We start from the raw sequence: 14,488 nt of genomic DNA, 5'->3' as shown, positions 1-14,488 counted from the left end.
TGAGCCAGGAAAACATTTAAATAAGCATTTATATACGAATTAGGCATCAATAGGACCAGAGTTCTATATGCAGCTCTGCCACTGACTCATGAGATGACTTTCAGTACAGTCACTTCACCTGTTTTTTTCTTTATGTAACAGAGAGTACTTACATCGGCCATATAAACAGTAAGATATTACACATTCATAACAGCTTTTTCTACAAATGGCTAAATGCTAATAACAGATGTGCTTATTCTAAAAGGCATAATTACTCACTCAGAAGTATCTTTCTTCTCCTCTTTATCCTCTTTATCTTGTTTACTTCCAGGCCCAGATGTCTGTACACCTTGTGAAGTTACCTCAGGCCCTCGCTTTTGCTCAGAGCTATTACTTATTGAAGGAGAAATACTTGGACTATTAGGTTTGCTACTGCCACCGTTAGAGTTAGTATTACTGCCAGTTTCTATGATAGATTCTTTAGGGGTTGATTCTGTCTTTTCTTTAACTACATCTCTTGATTTTTCACCTTCTCGGGTTTTGTTTAGCAGTTGATCCACTGCATCTGAAGAGGAACTCGACTGTAACTGAAAAAAACCCAAGGAATATATTCAGTAAATTGATATATAGAACTAGGGAGAGACAATCTAATGCTATCACATACACAGAGTAAAATACAGTCCCATAGGCCTCAATCATCTGGAAACAACCTTTTAAAACACATATTTCCATTTCTACTAGGAAAGAAATCTATGAACATTGACAATGTTTTAAGCCTACACTGTGAAAGAAGCTATTCAGAGACTCAACTGACCTATACGTTGATTAGGAAGTGACAGGAAAGCTTAAGACAACCCTCTGGACTCATCCCCCTGTGTGATTTAACAGTTACACTTGAAAAGCTAACCTGATTTAAACCATTATAACCAGGAAATAAGTAATACGAATTCACCTTCAATTTTCCTCAGCAAAACCCTTTATTTAACTTTGAAACAGCTCTTCCATATGGAGCATAAATGTGACAATTATTTGTACCTAATGATCAAACAGGTTTCAAGTACTATTTTCAGCGTACAGTCAATATGCACATTTACACGTATTAGGCAATTGTACCAGCAATAGTCAGCATTGATTTTATAATATCTAGCATAAATTCTTATGGATATTTTCATAAATTAAGCACGAGCAGTAAGGAGCTGTTTTCCTGTTAACGCATGCAATGTATTCAATTCATTAAAATAATCTGGATGCACATAAGAACTATAATACCATTAAGTTAACATACAGAGAAACTTACCCTAAAGTCATTCTTAAATTTCTTTAAATCATCAATCTGTTTTCTATGTTCTGAAACAACTGGAGATACACCTGCCAAATAGAAGACCAACATTGTCCAAGCATTTCTAATACAAGTTTTATATACAACCCTTACAAATCTAAATTTGCAAAAAGGTAATGTGTACATATCTAAAAATGAAATACAGTGGTATCACTTCATCTGTATTCTGGCATAATTCCATGAACTACGTCTATGAGCACACAAAAATACTCCGTAAAATCATGGCATTACATAACTGACATATCTATAGTTCTAACGCATCACACCAAGACAGAAGCCCTGAGGTGCACGGACTGCAGAACTCAGCTGAACACAAAGAAGCATCCAATAAAACTCAAAACATAACATGCCAGCATTTCAAGACATAGCAATTAAAGGTGAAACACTGATCAAGTTCAACAACATGAAAAGATTTTGTTGAGAACTGAATGAACAAGCAATGCTACAGAGAAAGCCAAGTTTAAGGCATGATAGGAAGAAGTACAGTCATAAAAACCTATGCTGACCACTATGTTCAGAAGTATTGTGAGAGCATAGGTCAAAGTAGAAACACTCATTCAGTCCAAAGAGAGCTAAAAACCAGCTTTCTGAGCAGGGTAAAAAAAATGGAGAAAAAAAAACGAAGAAAAAAATAAAAAAACAAGTAAAAAGAAATCACACCATCCACATGAGCATCCCTACACTTTGTGTTGATGAAATGAGTCAAGAACAACATTTAAAACTGTAGGCCTGCCACACAACTGCATGACGAAATTTTCGCTGTAGAACACCCAAGCCAGATTGCCTCCAAGTCTTCCTTAAAATGCTAACTAAAGCAGTCAATAGAGCAGGTTTAGTGTTTGGAATTCCTACATTACTCAAGTATATATGAAAGCTTTTGATACAAACCTTTGTTTTCAGTTTTAGGAAAACTAGGAGAAGTCTCACTTGGCTTTATATTCTCCTTGTTTCCAGTTGCAGAATTTTGCCTCTGGTCCTGAAGCCTAGTATCTTTAGCTAGAAAAGAAATTGCCAAAGTTATTCTCTTGTACACAACTCAAACTGACCAAAGAGAGATGGCATGATAGAAACAGAAGAGAGACTTAACAATGTTTACCTTAGGGCTTTTCTTTTGTAAGTTACATGTTTTCTACTACCTAGTTAGGGCCTGGAGCGTTATCCTCCCCCCTTCCCCACCCTACTGTCTTTAAGCCAAATGAAAAAGTCCCAGTCAAACACATCCTTCTCATCATACACAGAACCTTAACTAGGCTGAAAAAACTATAAACTGAGAGCAAATTATATTCAATAGTCCAAGCTCTTCATACAGAATGCTACAAAGATTTGAGAGTTCTTAGACATTTGACTGTGCTCTTGAATGTTTTTTTTTTTTTCCCCTTCCTTTTGCTATGCTCAAAATATTCTTTGCAACCAGTGGCCTATGTTTCTTTAAATTAGAAAAGAGACAGGATCTCAGTTTGAAAAAAAAAATCCTCAATTAAGTCAAACACCTATAAGCCCATACTCGTTAAAGGGCAGAAGAAATGAAGCATGCAGACTTATCAAAAAGCCTCTCTTGAATCTTAGTTTAAAGCTAGCATCATGAGAAAAGGGGAACTCACTATACAGTAAAATTAAATGCATCAGAAGTCTTCCCACCATTTAGAAAGCAGCTTTGCTCTTGTATAGGCATATTCATTGCCAGGGATTAGGGAAAGGGAGCATTTGCAAGCTAGCGAGGGTAACTTACCTTCGCTGGAAGGGGTAACTGCTCTGTTGGATGCAGGGCTGGCAGGTGTAGGAGAGGCAGCTGGAACAGGCATGGCAACAGATTCAGTGGGAATAGTACCAGGCTGAGGAGAAGGCAGAGCTGGTCCCGTGGGGGTGCTGCTCTGCCTTGGAGACCTAGGCCTGTGTGTTTTAGGGGATAATCTCGGAACTAGAAACAAACAGGAAAAAATAGTTACAGGATAAGTTTCCTCATCTGCTCAGCAGTTTGCTTCTTTTTAAAATGACTAAAAACATGCTTTAAAATACTTAGTGGAACATTATATAGTAATTGAAAACCTGTTTACCTTTCAGGTACATCTCCTAGTTCTTTACAATGCAGCATTTGAGACAAGTGGTGCGATTTTTCTGCAGATTGTCCCCTAATATATATCACTGCCCTGCAGTCCCACCATGAAACTGCAATATGCTCCCCAGCCCCCCAGTAGTACAACTACCACAGCTCACATTAACACAGTTTCAGGCAGAACAGAAAAGGTGGTCAGGTCTCCACACAAACAGATGTAAAACATTTTTAAAAGGGCTGAAAAAACACATCCATTTTACAGCGTCCTCTTTTGGAGGTTTGCCAGCTGGAAAAAAAACAACATATCCTATTGAAAGAAGATTATTTGATGTATATTTTTGCCCCTGTGTTAAAGCAGCAAGGAAAGTTGTATATTCTTTGAACAGTAAGTTGTACCTCCTGCTTCTGCTCATCCCACTGTGGCTAGTTAGTTGCTTTACGTCACATATTAACTTCAAGTGAGCGAGGAGAAAGAGAGGTAAGTTGTTTAGCAGTCCTACTTGCATGTTAATAATATATAAAGTGGGGGGTGGGGAGGAAAGATGAATCAGAGAGAATGCCAGAACAGAAGAGCTTCAATCTTTTCCACAAGGCAACAGGTCTATGGGGCTCTAATTCACACCTTCTTTCTGAAAAATGCATTCCCACTACACTCCTCTAGAATTCTAGCACTGCTAAAAAGTATCAGACTTCAAACTCGCTCACTTGCCCTTCGATTCAAGAAAGCACCCAGCTGCTGACAACTCACTAGAATACAGCCTCAACTACAAAAGCTCAAGACCAGGGCTGGTGTCACAAGACTGAGCTTTAAATTTTAAGTCAAATATTAAAAAAAGATGTTAACTGATTCAAAAAAGAAGAGACACTGACTATATCTGCTACTACAGTACTTCGACAAACACAAAATGACCACTTAAAACCCGCATAATTTTTAAAGGAAAAATACATCCAACTTAACTTGAGTACCATTTCATCTTCTCTTTTAACACCAACCTTCCTCTATCCAAACACCTCCTTAACTTGTAAGCTACAACCCAGTTACACTGCCATTAACCAAATTCAGTGATGCAATGGAATGTAACTTTTCTTGTCTCCTTCAAGAACCTTCCTGAAAATTACTTCTTTCAACAACTAATTCCCACATTTTTCCTTCCTTTCTCTTCATACAGCATCTGACTTAACCTCTCTGCAGTTAAGACAATACTGCACCTGAAGGACCAACTCACCAACTATTTTACTAAGCTATCTGGGAACATCCTTCTCCCACTTCATCTAAGCAAGCTAAGTTAGCAGACCAGTGTTTATTCAGAGCCTGAATTGTCTAGAAATGCAGTATTCTGCTTAGCATTCACACTCTAAAGTACCCCTGGCAAGCCATCTGCAATAAGCCAAGCTTTACCTACCCCCACTGACAACTGATGACCACGTCCCACCTGAAGGGCTGCCTCGTGCCACTGCAGTAGTAGATGCTTCCCCTGGTGCATTATGAGATACAAATTCTAAGCCACTTGAAATTGTACCCCTACCAGTAGAGACTCTGTGACCTCGAGGGTGCCGTTGTGCCTTAGGAGACATCCGTGGAGGCCCTGAGAAAAAGAAGACAACCCCACACAATAAATACTTAACGTCCATCACTAAGAGTACCCAAACATACTATCTGTTTTTAAAACTGGACTTAATCTAATAACTCTCAATAATGCAGTAATACAGTCAAGCAATTTACACTGACATCGACTAGAACCAGGGATCCACGAGACTAAAAAGGCCAAGCCATTGGTCCAGCCAGACTACCAACACACTCATCGCCTTGCTATGACAGCTCACATTCATTGATATTTAGAAACTTTATCAGAATTGAAACAGGTATGCAAGTCCTGGATTTAAAATATTCGAATCCAAGTATCCAATATTGCTTACTGCAAGACAAGCCAAAAAGGTTAGTGGCCCAGCTCCCTCTGGATAAGCACAGTTCCAGGCTATCAAACATTTTCCAGAAAAGAAAAAATTGCCATTGCTTTTGACAGGTGGTCAGTGATACCAAACATTTATTTACAGAGTAGTCACCACTGGCTGACCAATGCTCTTGGGGAATTTCAGCAGAGCATTCTGCACCAAGGCTAAATTGCCTGCAGCAGGTCACAATTCATTTACAAGTCAGCAAAATTGCAACTAAACAAGTTATTGTTATCCCAAGGTTCAAGTCATGCATGTTTAACGCCAGAAGCTAAAGTCATAAGTGAATACAGTAATTCTAAACAGCTTATACAGCTGCCACAGAATAGTTATGCTCAAGTCTAAGCAGCAATACAGTTTCTACATCCTAACAAACATTTTCTTTACAAAATCAGACTCAAATGTTGATACTTCAAAAGGAAAAACTGCGTATGAACAGAAGACAATCTGGCTGATTACAGTTCATTTTTAACGTAGGTCAATAACAGAGAAAAGTTCAGATAATGGCTTTCTGGTTTCAGATAAGGTTCTAAAATATCAAGTACCTCTTCTGGTTACATAAATCTTTAAATGTCAGCCTCTATTTTAACCATGAATCTAAAGTACACTTCAATTCAAATTATATACAGGCAAGTATTTTAAAGAATACACACTTTCCAGCAGTCCTCTTCTAGTAGCAGAAATTAAATGTTGCAGTAAGCAGCAGTTCACTGCATGCCTGACAAATCAATTGCAAGTGCTAAAAAATAACTGACTTTGCATGTGGATTCTCAGTATCTTACTACATAAAAAAAGCTCACATTGAGAAATTGACAGTAGCATGCCATACAGACATGCCTACTACCATCCACTTTCTGGTTATGGACCATCTTGAGCATTTATCAGGCAAGCTGCAGAACAGTGTTACTGATTCAATTAGCGGGACAACTGTTCTCTCTCCCGTGGCTCCAGTGGAGCCAGCTACAGCAGAGACCGCAAGTTTCCAGTGAGTTTGGTATAACTGGTTGCATTTTTCCAGGCTTGCTAGACCATGCTATGCAGGCTACTTTTTAAGTGCACTTAAATAAAATAAAATAAAAATTTTACAATGTATTCCTTACTGTACCCTCAGAGGACAAATAAATTTAGTTCAGATACTTCTGCATAGAGTTACCGAAGACTCATGGGTTAGCCTTTCTCTGCATATTACTGAGTGCCAGGGAGCTGACTTACTGTTCTGCCTCAATGCAAACAGATCTAGAGTTTTCTACAGATTCGCATTTGAAACAGCTTATCCTATCCCATTCCACAGTGCACTTCTCCGAATACAGCATTTTTATTATTATTATTGTTTTATTTACAAAAGGTAATTCAATGATTTAGTTAAATTTGAAACTGCTTTTTGTGGAACAACTGTATTAAAATATTTTATATTTATATTTTATATTCCTAAAAATGCCCTCTAAAGTTATCAGGTCCTGCATGTTGCTTTTGGTTAAGTTAAGACACTGAGCAGCGTTTGCAAAGCTGAGTTTATTTCATACCAACTTGGGAAATTTCACAGCTTTATTTTGTTTTTGTAAAGTTCTTCAAATAAAAAGGTTAATAGAAATAGTCTGATAAACTAAAGTTAAACACAAATTATAGGTTAAGTAATGAAGAGGAAAAACAATTTTGTAATTAAACTCACAAAGGAGTTAAACAAAGACAAACAAAAACATGAACAAATCGTGGTATTGTACCTTCTGAAGACATGCGTTTAGGCATAGTAGAGACAGGAGCTGGAGAACCATGAGCAGAGGGGTGAGACGGGGGCCTGGAGGGCCGCGAGGGGGGCCTGGAGGGCGGCCGTGTAGGGGTGGCTGCCCGAGGTGGAAGAGAGTTGGGACCTGACTGGTAGCGAGAAGGTGGGCGAGAGGAAGGAGATGGGCAAGGCGATGGCCAGGGAACACCTGACAGAACAAATGATATGAAGGAAAGTATAAAAACTAAAGAAAAATTATGGGGAAAAAGGTCAACAGAAAAAAAAAGTAAAATATGACAAAATGATTTTTCATGTTTAACCCTTTGGGGATAGATTAGTTTATTTCTGCAACCAATAAAATAGTCTCTGCAAGGTTATTTCCTCCACTTCAGGTCAAATTTAACATCTGAACGTCACAAACTCCCCAAAGGGTTAATTAGGATCTACAAATACTACTAAGGAATAGACAGTAAAGTTTGATCTGTTAGCCTATCATATATATGTTCTACAGCACGCATCACTCTTGACAAGGTCCTTAAATAGCTACCAGAGGTTCTCAAACAGCGGTTCACATATAGTATTGACTATACAAACTGATACTTTCAAACCAAATGATGAGCAATATCAATTCTAGGAACTGTATCTTTACAAAAAACAGCGGTGTTCAGTGTCTGAATCCTGACATTTATGCCTTTGTCAGTTATCTGAAGTATCAATGTAGTATTTTAATCTAGGATATAGGGTTCATTGTTTCCAAAACAAAGAAATTGAATTCACAAGCCATTCTGAATATTTTAGGTAAATGATGTTCATTCAGCAGAGTAATAGGATAACAGAAACCACAAATACTACAAACAAATTTCAAGGTTAGCATTGTTTGGGCAAGACTCAGTTGTACATCCTTTATACAGCTGACTCTGTATTTGAAAAGGAAGTCTCACTTACCTTCATATGTTTCTCAGACTTCCTCTCCAGATAGAGGCACTTGAGTATTATACATTTTTCATTTATTCACAGCAATCTCATATAATAGCATTTTTAACTTATAAAAATAATGCCTCAAGGATAGGCAACTGCTGGAATCCATCTAAAAAAATGGTGTTTGGTTTATGAAACACCAGTTCCTGCTATACAGTGCCTAGTAACGTCTCGTTATAAATATTACCCATGTGTATAGCAGAAAATACTCAAATAGCTATTTGGAGAGAAGGCTTTTGATTCCTTTTCCCCTAACACTTCTCTTACTTTCCCAACAATTATTTTTTCCCCCACATCATCATAAAGTCAGTGAGTTGCTTTATTCTTTTTAATGGGAACAGAATTGATCCATGTACCAGAAAGGAAGAGCGATGCTTCCTCGGCTGCCACCTCCCTTTCACTAGGTGTCAGCATTGCTACTCCTCCACACCGAGCGTAGCAGTAGCATAAAGCAATTTTTAATCTTTAAAACCGCATACTGCGCCATCATCTAAGACAAAGGTGTTTGAGAAGGAAAACAAGTGACATTTCTGCTCCGCAAAGGTACATACGGTGCAGTCAAATGCGTGTTCCATTGTGAGTAAGTTAAACCCAAATCAAAATCACAGCCTCTGTGTTAGATGATGAATGCTAACCTAGCTTATGAAATACATATCCTAAGACCATACCATATGCAGTTTCAACATAATTAGATAACTGACTGCAATTTTATAAGGCACACTCGTTTAGACTTCAGATACTTGCCTCCGTTAACTACTCTTTGATCTGCTCCAGAGTTAGGACTGAATTCTGAAGTATGGGATCCAGACCTTGAAATTGGTGGGCCTGATCCAGACTGGCCCATCCTTGGTGAGTTTTGTCTTCCACTTCCCCAGGACAGGACATCTCTATTCCTCTGTCCAGGTGGAATGTATTTATTTTCTCTGAAACACAGCAAATTTCTATCAGTGTTCAGACAGAATTGAAAGACAATGAAAAGTACCTGATCAAGTGCTCTGCTGATATTTTCTATCTTTCTCAAATCAAGCCAAAGGAAAACTCTAAATACTATCAGATGTTGACCTAACATTTGCCTCACGAATTGGCTTTTGATACTGACCACACAGTCCACTTTCTACGAGCCTACAGACACTGAATGATTTAGTACTAATGCCTGAAATTCTCCATGACATACCAAAACCACTACCCTTTCCTGTAATTTGGTATGAATTCACCACAGTTGACATATCAGAATGGGCAAGTCTGTTTTGCTACAGAGATAATACAGGGCCAGACAAAAGTGTACAAGTTAGCATGAGTGCCAAAACCAGCACATGATTGTTTACACAAGGTTCCTAACCTAATCAGCCCTGCTGAAAAAGCACAGTTTCAATAAGTAAATTGCTACTGTACCAAAACATGTACATCATTTAAATAAAAATACTATTCATAGTGTATGCAAGTACCTAGCGTTCACACCATGTCCTTCTCGTTCATTAGCATTTCTCTGAACAGCAGTATATTTTTCTTCTTCTGTTCTTTCATCATTTTCCAAGGCAACCCGAGCTTTGTATTGGGCACTTGATTCAATTTCCTCTGCTAATTGAGTTGCTCTGGCTTCCCGTTTTAAAAACTCTTCTGAATTATCTCTTTCTAATGGCACCCTAAAAGACAATGGAAAGGAAAAGAATCTCTGAAATGCATTCAAAAGCACAAAGGAGCTACAAAAATTACATAGCGTTAATTCTAACCAAGTCAGAGTAAAAAAACTTGCTTTTAAGCCAGTAGACTTGCTGTCTTTTTTACTATGTCAATATTCCTGGACTGGTTTGATATTTTTTGCAAATTCAGTGTCATTTACCTGCCTAGAGAGCTGAGGTCAGGGTGCAGAGCTTTTCCACATGACTTGAAAAATCCCCAATGCCTAAAGCTATGCAAAGGCTCCAACTTTTAACGCAGTTGAGTACATTAGTAATAAAAAGCCTTAGTCTGTTGTTTAGATAGGAAGCTACCGTAAGAGACCAAATTTGAATTTCTTTAGCTATTTATACATTCCCAAAAGACACAAGAGTCCCCAACCCTACCAAAATTAGAGTTACATGCTTAATCCTTTGATAATTCCAGCCATAGAATTTCAGCTCTTCCTGATACAAGTAACTGCAGAAAAGATGAATCCAATACATAGAGCATGGGACCAGAAACCCATGACTCATTTGCCACGTCTTAGTGCCTCAAAACTATTCATTCTTTCTATCTATATTAAGTAATAGTGTATTGCTAAAAGCATACGTAGCTCCCTTAGGAAAGCCACCAAGTAATTATTCAATACACAAGCAATGAAATACTGAAAGAGATAACTAGAGATGGACATCATACCTGGCACTTCCTTCTGTCCACCCATGGTTTTGGTTTTTACCTGTTCTAATTTTTGTTAAAGTATCAGGTTTTATAAAACAACTTTGTGCTTTGTCCCGGATTCTAATTTTGAGTTCCAAAAGTTGTTTCATCCAACCTTACTTTAGAATAAACTACATAAAAATACAGAACACAGTTGAGGCTTGGACCATGCTATGCTGGGCATTATATAATCACTACTGGACATATTTTGAATAATATAAAAAAGAAGAACAAAGAAAGTAGGTGGAGATACAAGCCAAGTATGAAATAATATATGCAAGATTACTCAAGTGTTGGTGGCAAAACTAGGAAAACAAGTGACTTTGCCAAATTCCAAGCCAGCACTCAGCTACTGCATCACAAGTTTTTCCCCACACACACACTTTTAGCCAGTTGAGACATCTACTGGCCTTATCAATGGTAACTGCAAGAATATTAAATAAAAACCTTACCCTTCAGCGTAAAGCTTTGCCTCAAATAAGATATGCATGAACACAATGCATACAAACCTGAAGTCACAGGCCTCGCTTACCCTGTATTAAGTATACACACAAGAAAGGAGAACACCCAATACATCCTCATTTATTTAAAGTGACTGAAAAAAACGAAGGGATGTATGCAGTAGCATTGATGGCAACCTAAACAAGCAAAAGAACAATTCTACATTTTCTAACAGGAAAAAGGCCATTAAAGATGAAAAAAAGGGGATGGGCAAGATGACATTGTTCAGAACCCTGGGGATGACAGCAGCATGTACAGCAGCTGATCAACATACTAATGCAGTACACTTGCTAGAACACAAACTTGTACCTTTATGCAGTTTGACAAACTATACCTGCTAACACTTAGCTCTAGGAAGAGAAAACAATCAAACAATAAATCATTTACAATACTTCAGCTGCACATATAAGCATTTAGCTACACTGCTGCTCATCCCACACTTGGGAGAATTAGGAAAAGCTTCCCAGTTTAGCAGACTGATAGGCAAAGTAAGTTGCTTGACTAGGAAACAATGGAATTTGTCTCTGGCAATTTAAAGCCACCTTCATGTCTTTAATCTGTTTCCATTAATATCCATACAGCAGAAAGATGGAAGACTAAAGTTCAAAAGTACAAAAAGTACTTAGAGCAGTGAAGTATATGAAAGAACAGCTTCCCCAGGATTCAAATGTGAGCCGCTTAAGACACTTTGATTATCACCATGTTACAGGTCTATTTTAACAAAATAGTAAAAATAAAAGTGTTGAACCAGAGACCTGTAGACAAGGGCTCCAATTCTTATACACAAAAATCAAAATATTCACTTGACAATTCAAAATTCACTTGTCAATTCCTTGACATTCAAAAATAAGTTTACGCTTTGGGGGTTAAAAGACTGGGGAAACATTAAAGACATTTCACAATGGCTGCTGAGCATCTGCAATTGATTTGTTTTGCAGTTGCAGTTAACATTATAGCTGCAGACTACTGGGAACAGGTCCACACTGCCAAAGCAGCCAGAGCAGGCTTTATACTACTTCTATATTCAAGTTGTTACTATATTGTAACTAAAGTTCTAGTTTAGATCTGGACAAGTCTGCTAAACAAGTCATCCACAGCACACAACCCCCCCTTAGTTATTAGCAACATTTCAACATTCCAATATCTACCAGATCAATTGTCACAATAAAATTAGGATTTAGCCAAACTGGTTTGCTAAGTTAAACACAAACTACACGTATAGCAACTATGTAAAGACAGTTTCACAATTTGGTATTTTCCACCCTATTCACAAAAGTTTTTGTTAGAAATAAGCATTACTGCATGCCTAAATTCAGAAAATGTTGCAATGGGAATAAACTGTGCCCATTTAAGGGAATATATAACGATTACTACATCTAACTATTCACAGAACACTGGCAAGGTTTCTTAAGCACTATTCATTCATTGCTTTTTCAGTTATTCAATTCCACAACTTTAGAAAGTACGTATCTTCAGAATATAAAGTCTGTCAAACCAAGGAGAACATTAAATACAAATCTAATAACAAAATATTTTGGAACTTACGTATAAGAAGATAAACTGCTGTCATAAGTTGATACTACACCATAATTTTCTTCATTGTAACGAAACATGTCGTTGGGATCCCATCCATTAGACTAGAAGAAAATGATGCTCATTTTTCAAAATGACACTGGAAATATATTGCCTTAAAATTAAGGGCTGATGGCAGAAGTTAAACCTTTTGCCCTTTTTCCTGGGCCTATGAATTCGCTGTCCAGACAACAAAGTTACTAAAGCCACCATTTCCTTCAGGGAACTTTGTTCATCAGATGCACAGATTTTACCTTCAAAAGCCAGTTTTTCGTTTGTTGTGTGTGTTTGTGTTGGTTTTATAAGTTTTTTTTTTTTTTTTTTTGAAGTACCATGCCCACTCTGTACTAGAAGATTACTGGCTAGCAAGAAATACATAATGAATGCCTTTTCCAAAAAGTGCAAATTGACACTTCTGAACATTAGAAGTGTCCCTTGCTGTGGCAAGTGCTGAAACTTTTCAAATGCACTACTAATGCAATTATCTGAGACACACACCACAGGCAGAAGACCCCTGTTGATCTGCACAACTTCCCTACTTTAGTAAAATTGCAATTACAGCACTCAAGCACAACGATAAATGTTTTGAATGTTTTATAAAAGCAGTGACAGTATTAAGTATTCTAATAAATCTCAGCTGTACAATATGTACGCTAAAATTGACAGGATAACTGTTCTACCCAGACAAAGTTAATATGCTCCACAGTAACGTGACTAGATTCTCCTCTAATCAGTAGTATTATCTTCTTTCTTTAACATATTGCAGTCTGAACACCTTACTAAAAAGAATGCATGGTTGAGCAAAAGCTGACTGCTATGATACATAAAGAAACGTCATTTGAGACCATACTCTTCATCTGACGATTCATAATTTACTGAGATTGTATCTGTGCTTATTAAGTCATGGGTCAGACTTCCATCAATTTCCTTCATCATAGCTCAGAGACAGTTAGCTAAGCACAGTTTTGCCATAATTTCCAAATGCAATGATAGTCAGACAGGAACGCTCTGATTAAACATAAATCACTTCAGTGAATTTGGAGTCCTTAATAAAAGCTCCTCTTTCAGACAGTCCATGAGTCAAACGCGTCCCTTACCACAGCAGCTGCCATTTGTCAATATTTGCCAAAAGTGGCATTTGAAATCCAGCTATTCTTATTCAAATTGTAAAAAAGTACTGTGGCAGCTGCTAGCAAAGGCTGAACGTACACCCATACAATGTAGGCCAGAAATATTAGTCAAAAGTTCATTACTAGATTAAAATTAAGGAATTGTTGCAAGGCATGTCCAGAGAAATAGCTTATTTTCTACAGACTGTCACAGATGATAAAAAAGCATTACTTACAACATCTGTCTCTAATGCCTCAAGCTCCTCAGTAGCGGTGGTCTCTCCTCCATCCCATGGTTCAAGATCCTTTTCCTTGTGTTCACCGTTTACTTTAGCACTGATAGCTGAGTCAGTAAAAGCATCTACAATGGAGTGGGGAGAGATGGGGGTGAAATCAGTTGCCTTAAGTACAGGAAAAAGTACACACTAGTTTATCTGAGGAACAACCAAATACAGCTGAATCGCAGGCACATTAAACATCATTCACCTTCTCTTGTAGTTGATGTATTCAATAGGGCTACATTAGAAAGGTGCCTGCTTCATACTTAGAATAACTATGGAAGTACAGACTAACTTCTAATATATCTGTTTACAGGGGGTTTTTGCAACTTAAAGTACAAGACAAGGCATCAAACAGCAGTAATTACTTTCAGTTATTTCAAAATATTTTACACAAACTACATATGTTTTTGCTTAAAAAAAAGGCTACCTGAGGATCCCCATTCCTCTAGAAAACCCAAGACTTGTATAATACGCGTTTCCAAACAGCCCGCACAACTGCACGCTAACATATTAGGCAAATATCAAAAAAGCATAAATGCAACTCAATCCCATTCCCTAAATAAACAGGCAGAATACAAGTTTCCCTTCAAATATCTGAGTTTCTTCTATTTCCACAACTCCTCA

General features: G+C 37.6%; 1 protein-coding gene across 16 annotated transcripts in view; it reads right to left on the bottom strand.

The window, feature by feature from the left end:
* Nucleotides 1–14,488, bottom strand: part of ATXN2 (ataxin 2) — a 52,484-nt gene that overhangs the window by 20,432 nt on the left and 17,564 nt on the right. For 9 of the 16 annotated variants that reach the window (XM_072880371.1, XM_072880375.1, XM_072880377.1 and 6 more), the window contains 10 exons: nt 13,820–13,944; nt 12,448–12,539; nt 9,471–9,668; nt 8,770–8,948; nt 7,046–7,255; nt 4,775–4,957; nt 3,048–3,236; nt 2,207–2,314; nt 1,277–1,347; nt 259–566 (listed from right to left, as the gene is read on the bottom strand). In XM_072880371.1, the coding sequence (XP_072736472.1) occupies nt 259–566; nt 1,277–1,347; nt 2,207–2,314; nt 3,048–3,236; nt 4,775–4,957; nt 7,046–7,255; nt 8,770–8,948; nt 9,471–9,668; nt 12,448–12,539; nt 13,820–13,944 (1,663 nt within the window). The remainder of the gene's footprint in view (nt 1–258; nt 567–1,276; nt 1,348–2,206; nt 2,315–3,047; nt 3,237–4,774; nt 4,958–7,045; nt 7,256–8,769; nt 8,949–9,470; nt 9,669–12,447; nt 12,540–13,819; nt 13,945–14,488) is intronic. The other 7 variants (XM_072880382.1, XM_072880383.1, XM_072880373.1 and 4 more) reach the window with 6 other exon arrangements.

This window comes from Ciconia boyciana, chromosome 15 (assembly GCF_034638445.1).
Source record: "Ciconia boyciana chromosome 15, ASM3463844v1, whole genome shotgun sequence".
Lineage (NCBI taxonomy): Eukaryota > Metazoa > Chordata > Aves > Ciconiiformes > Ciconiidae > Ciconia > Ciconia boyciana.
Note: the sequence above shows the minus strand (reverse complement) of the source record. Positions and strands in the feature narration are given on the sequence as shown.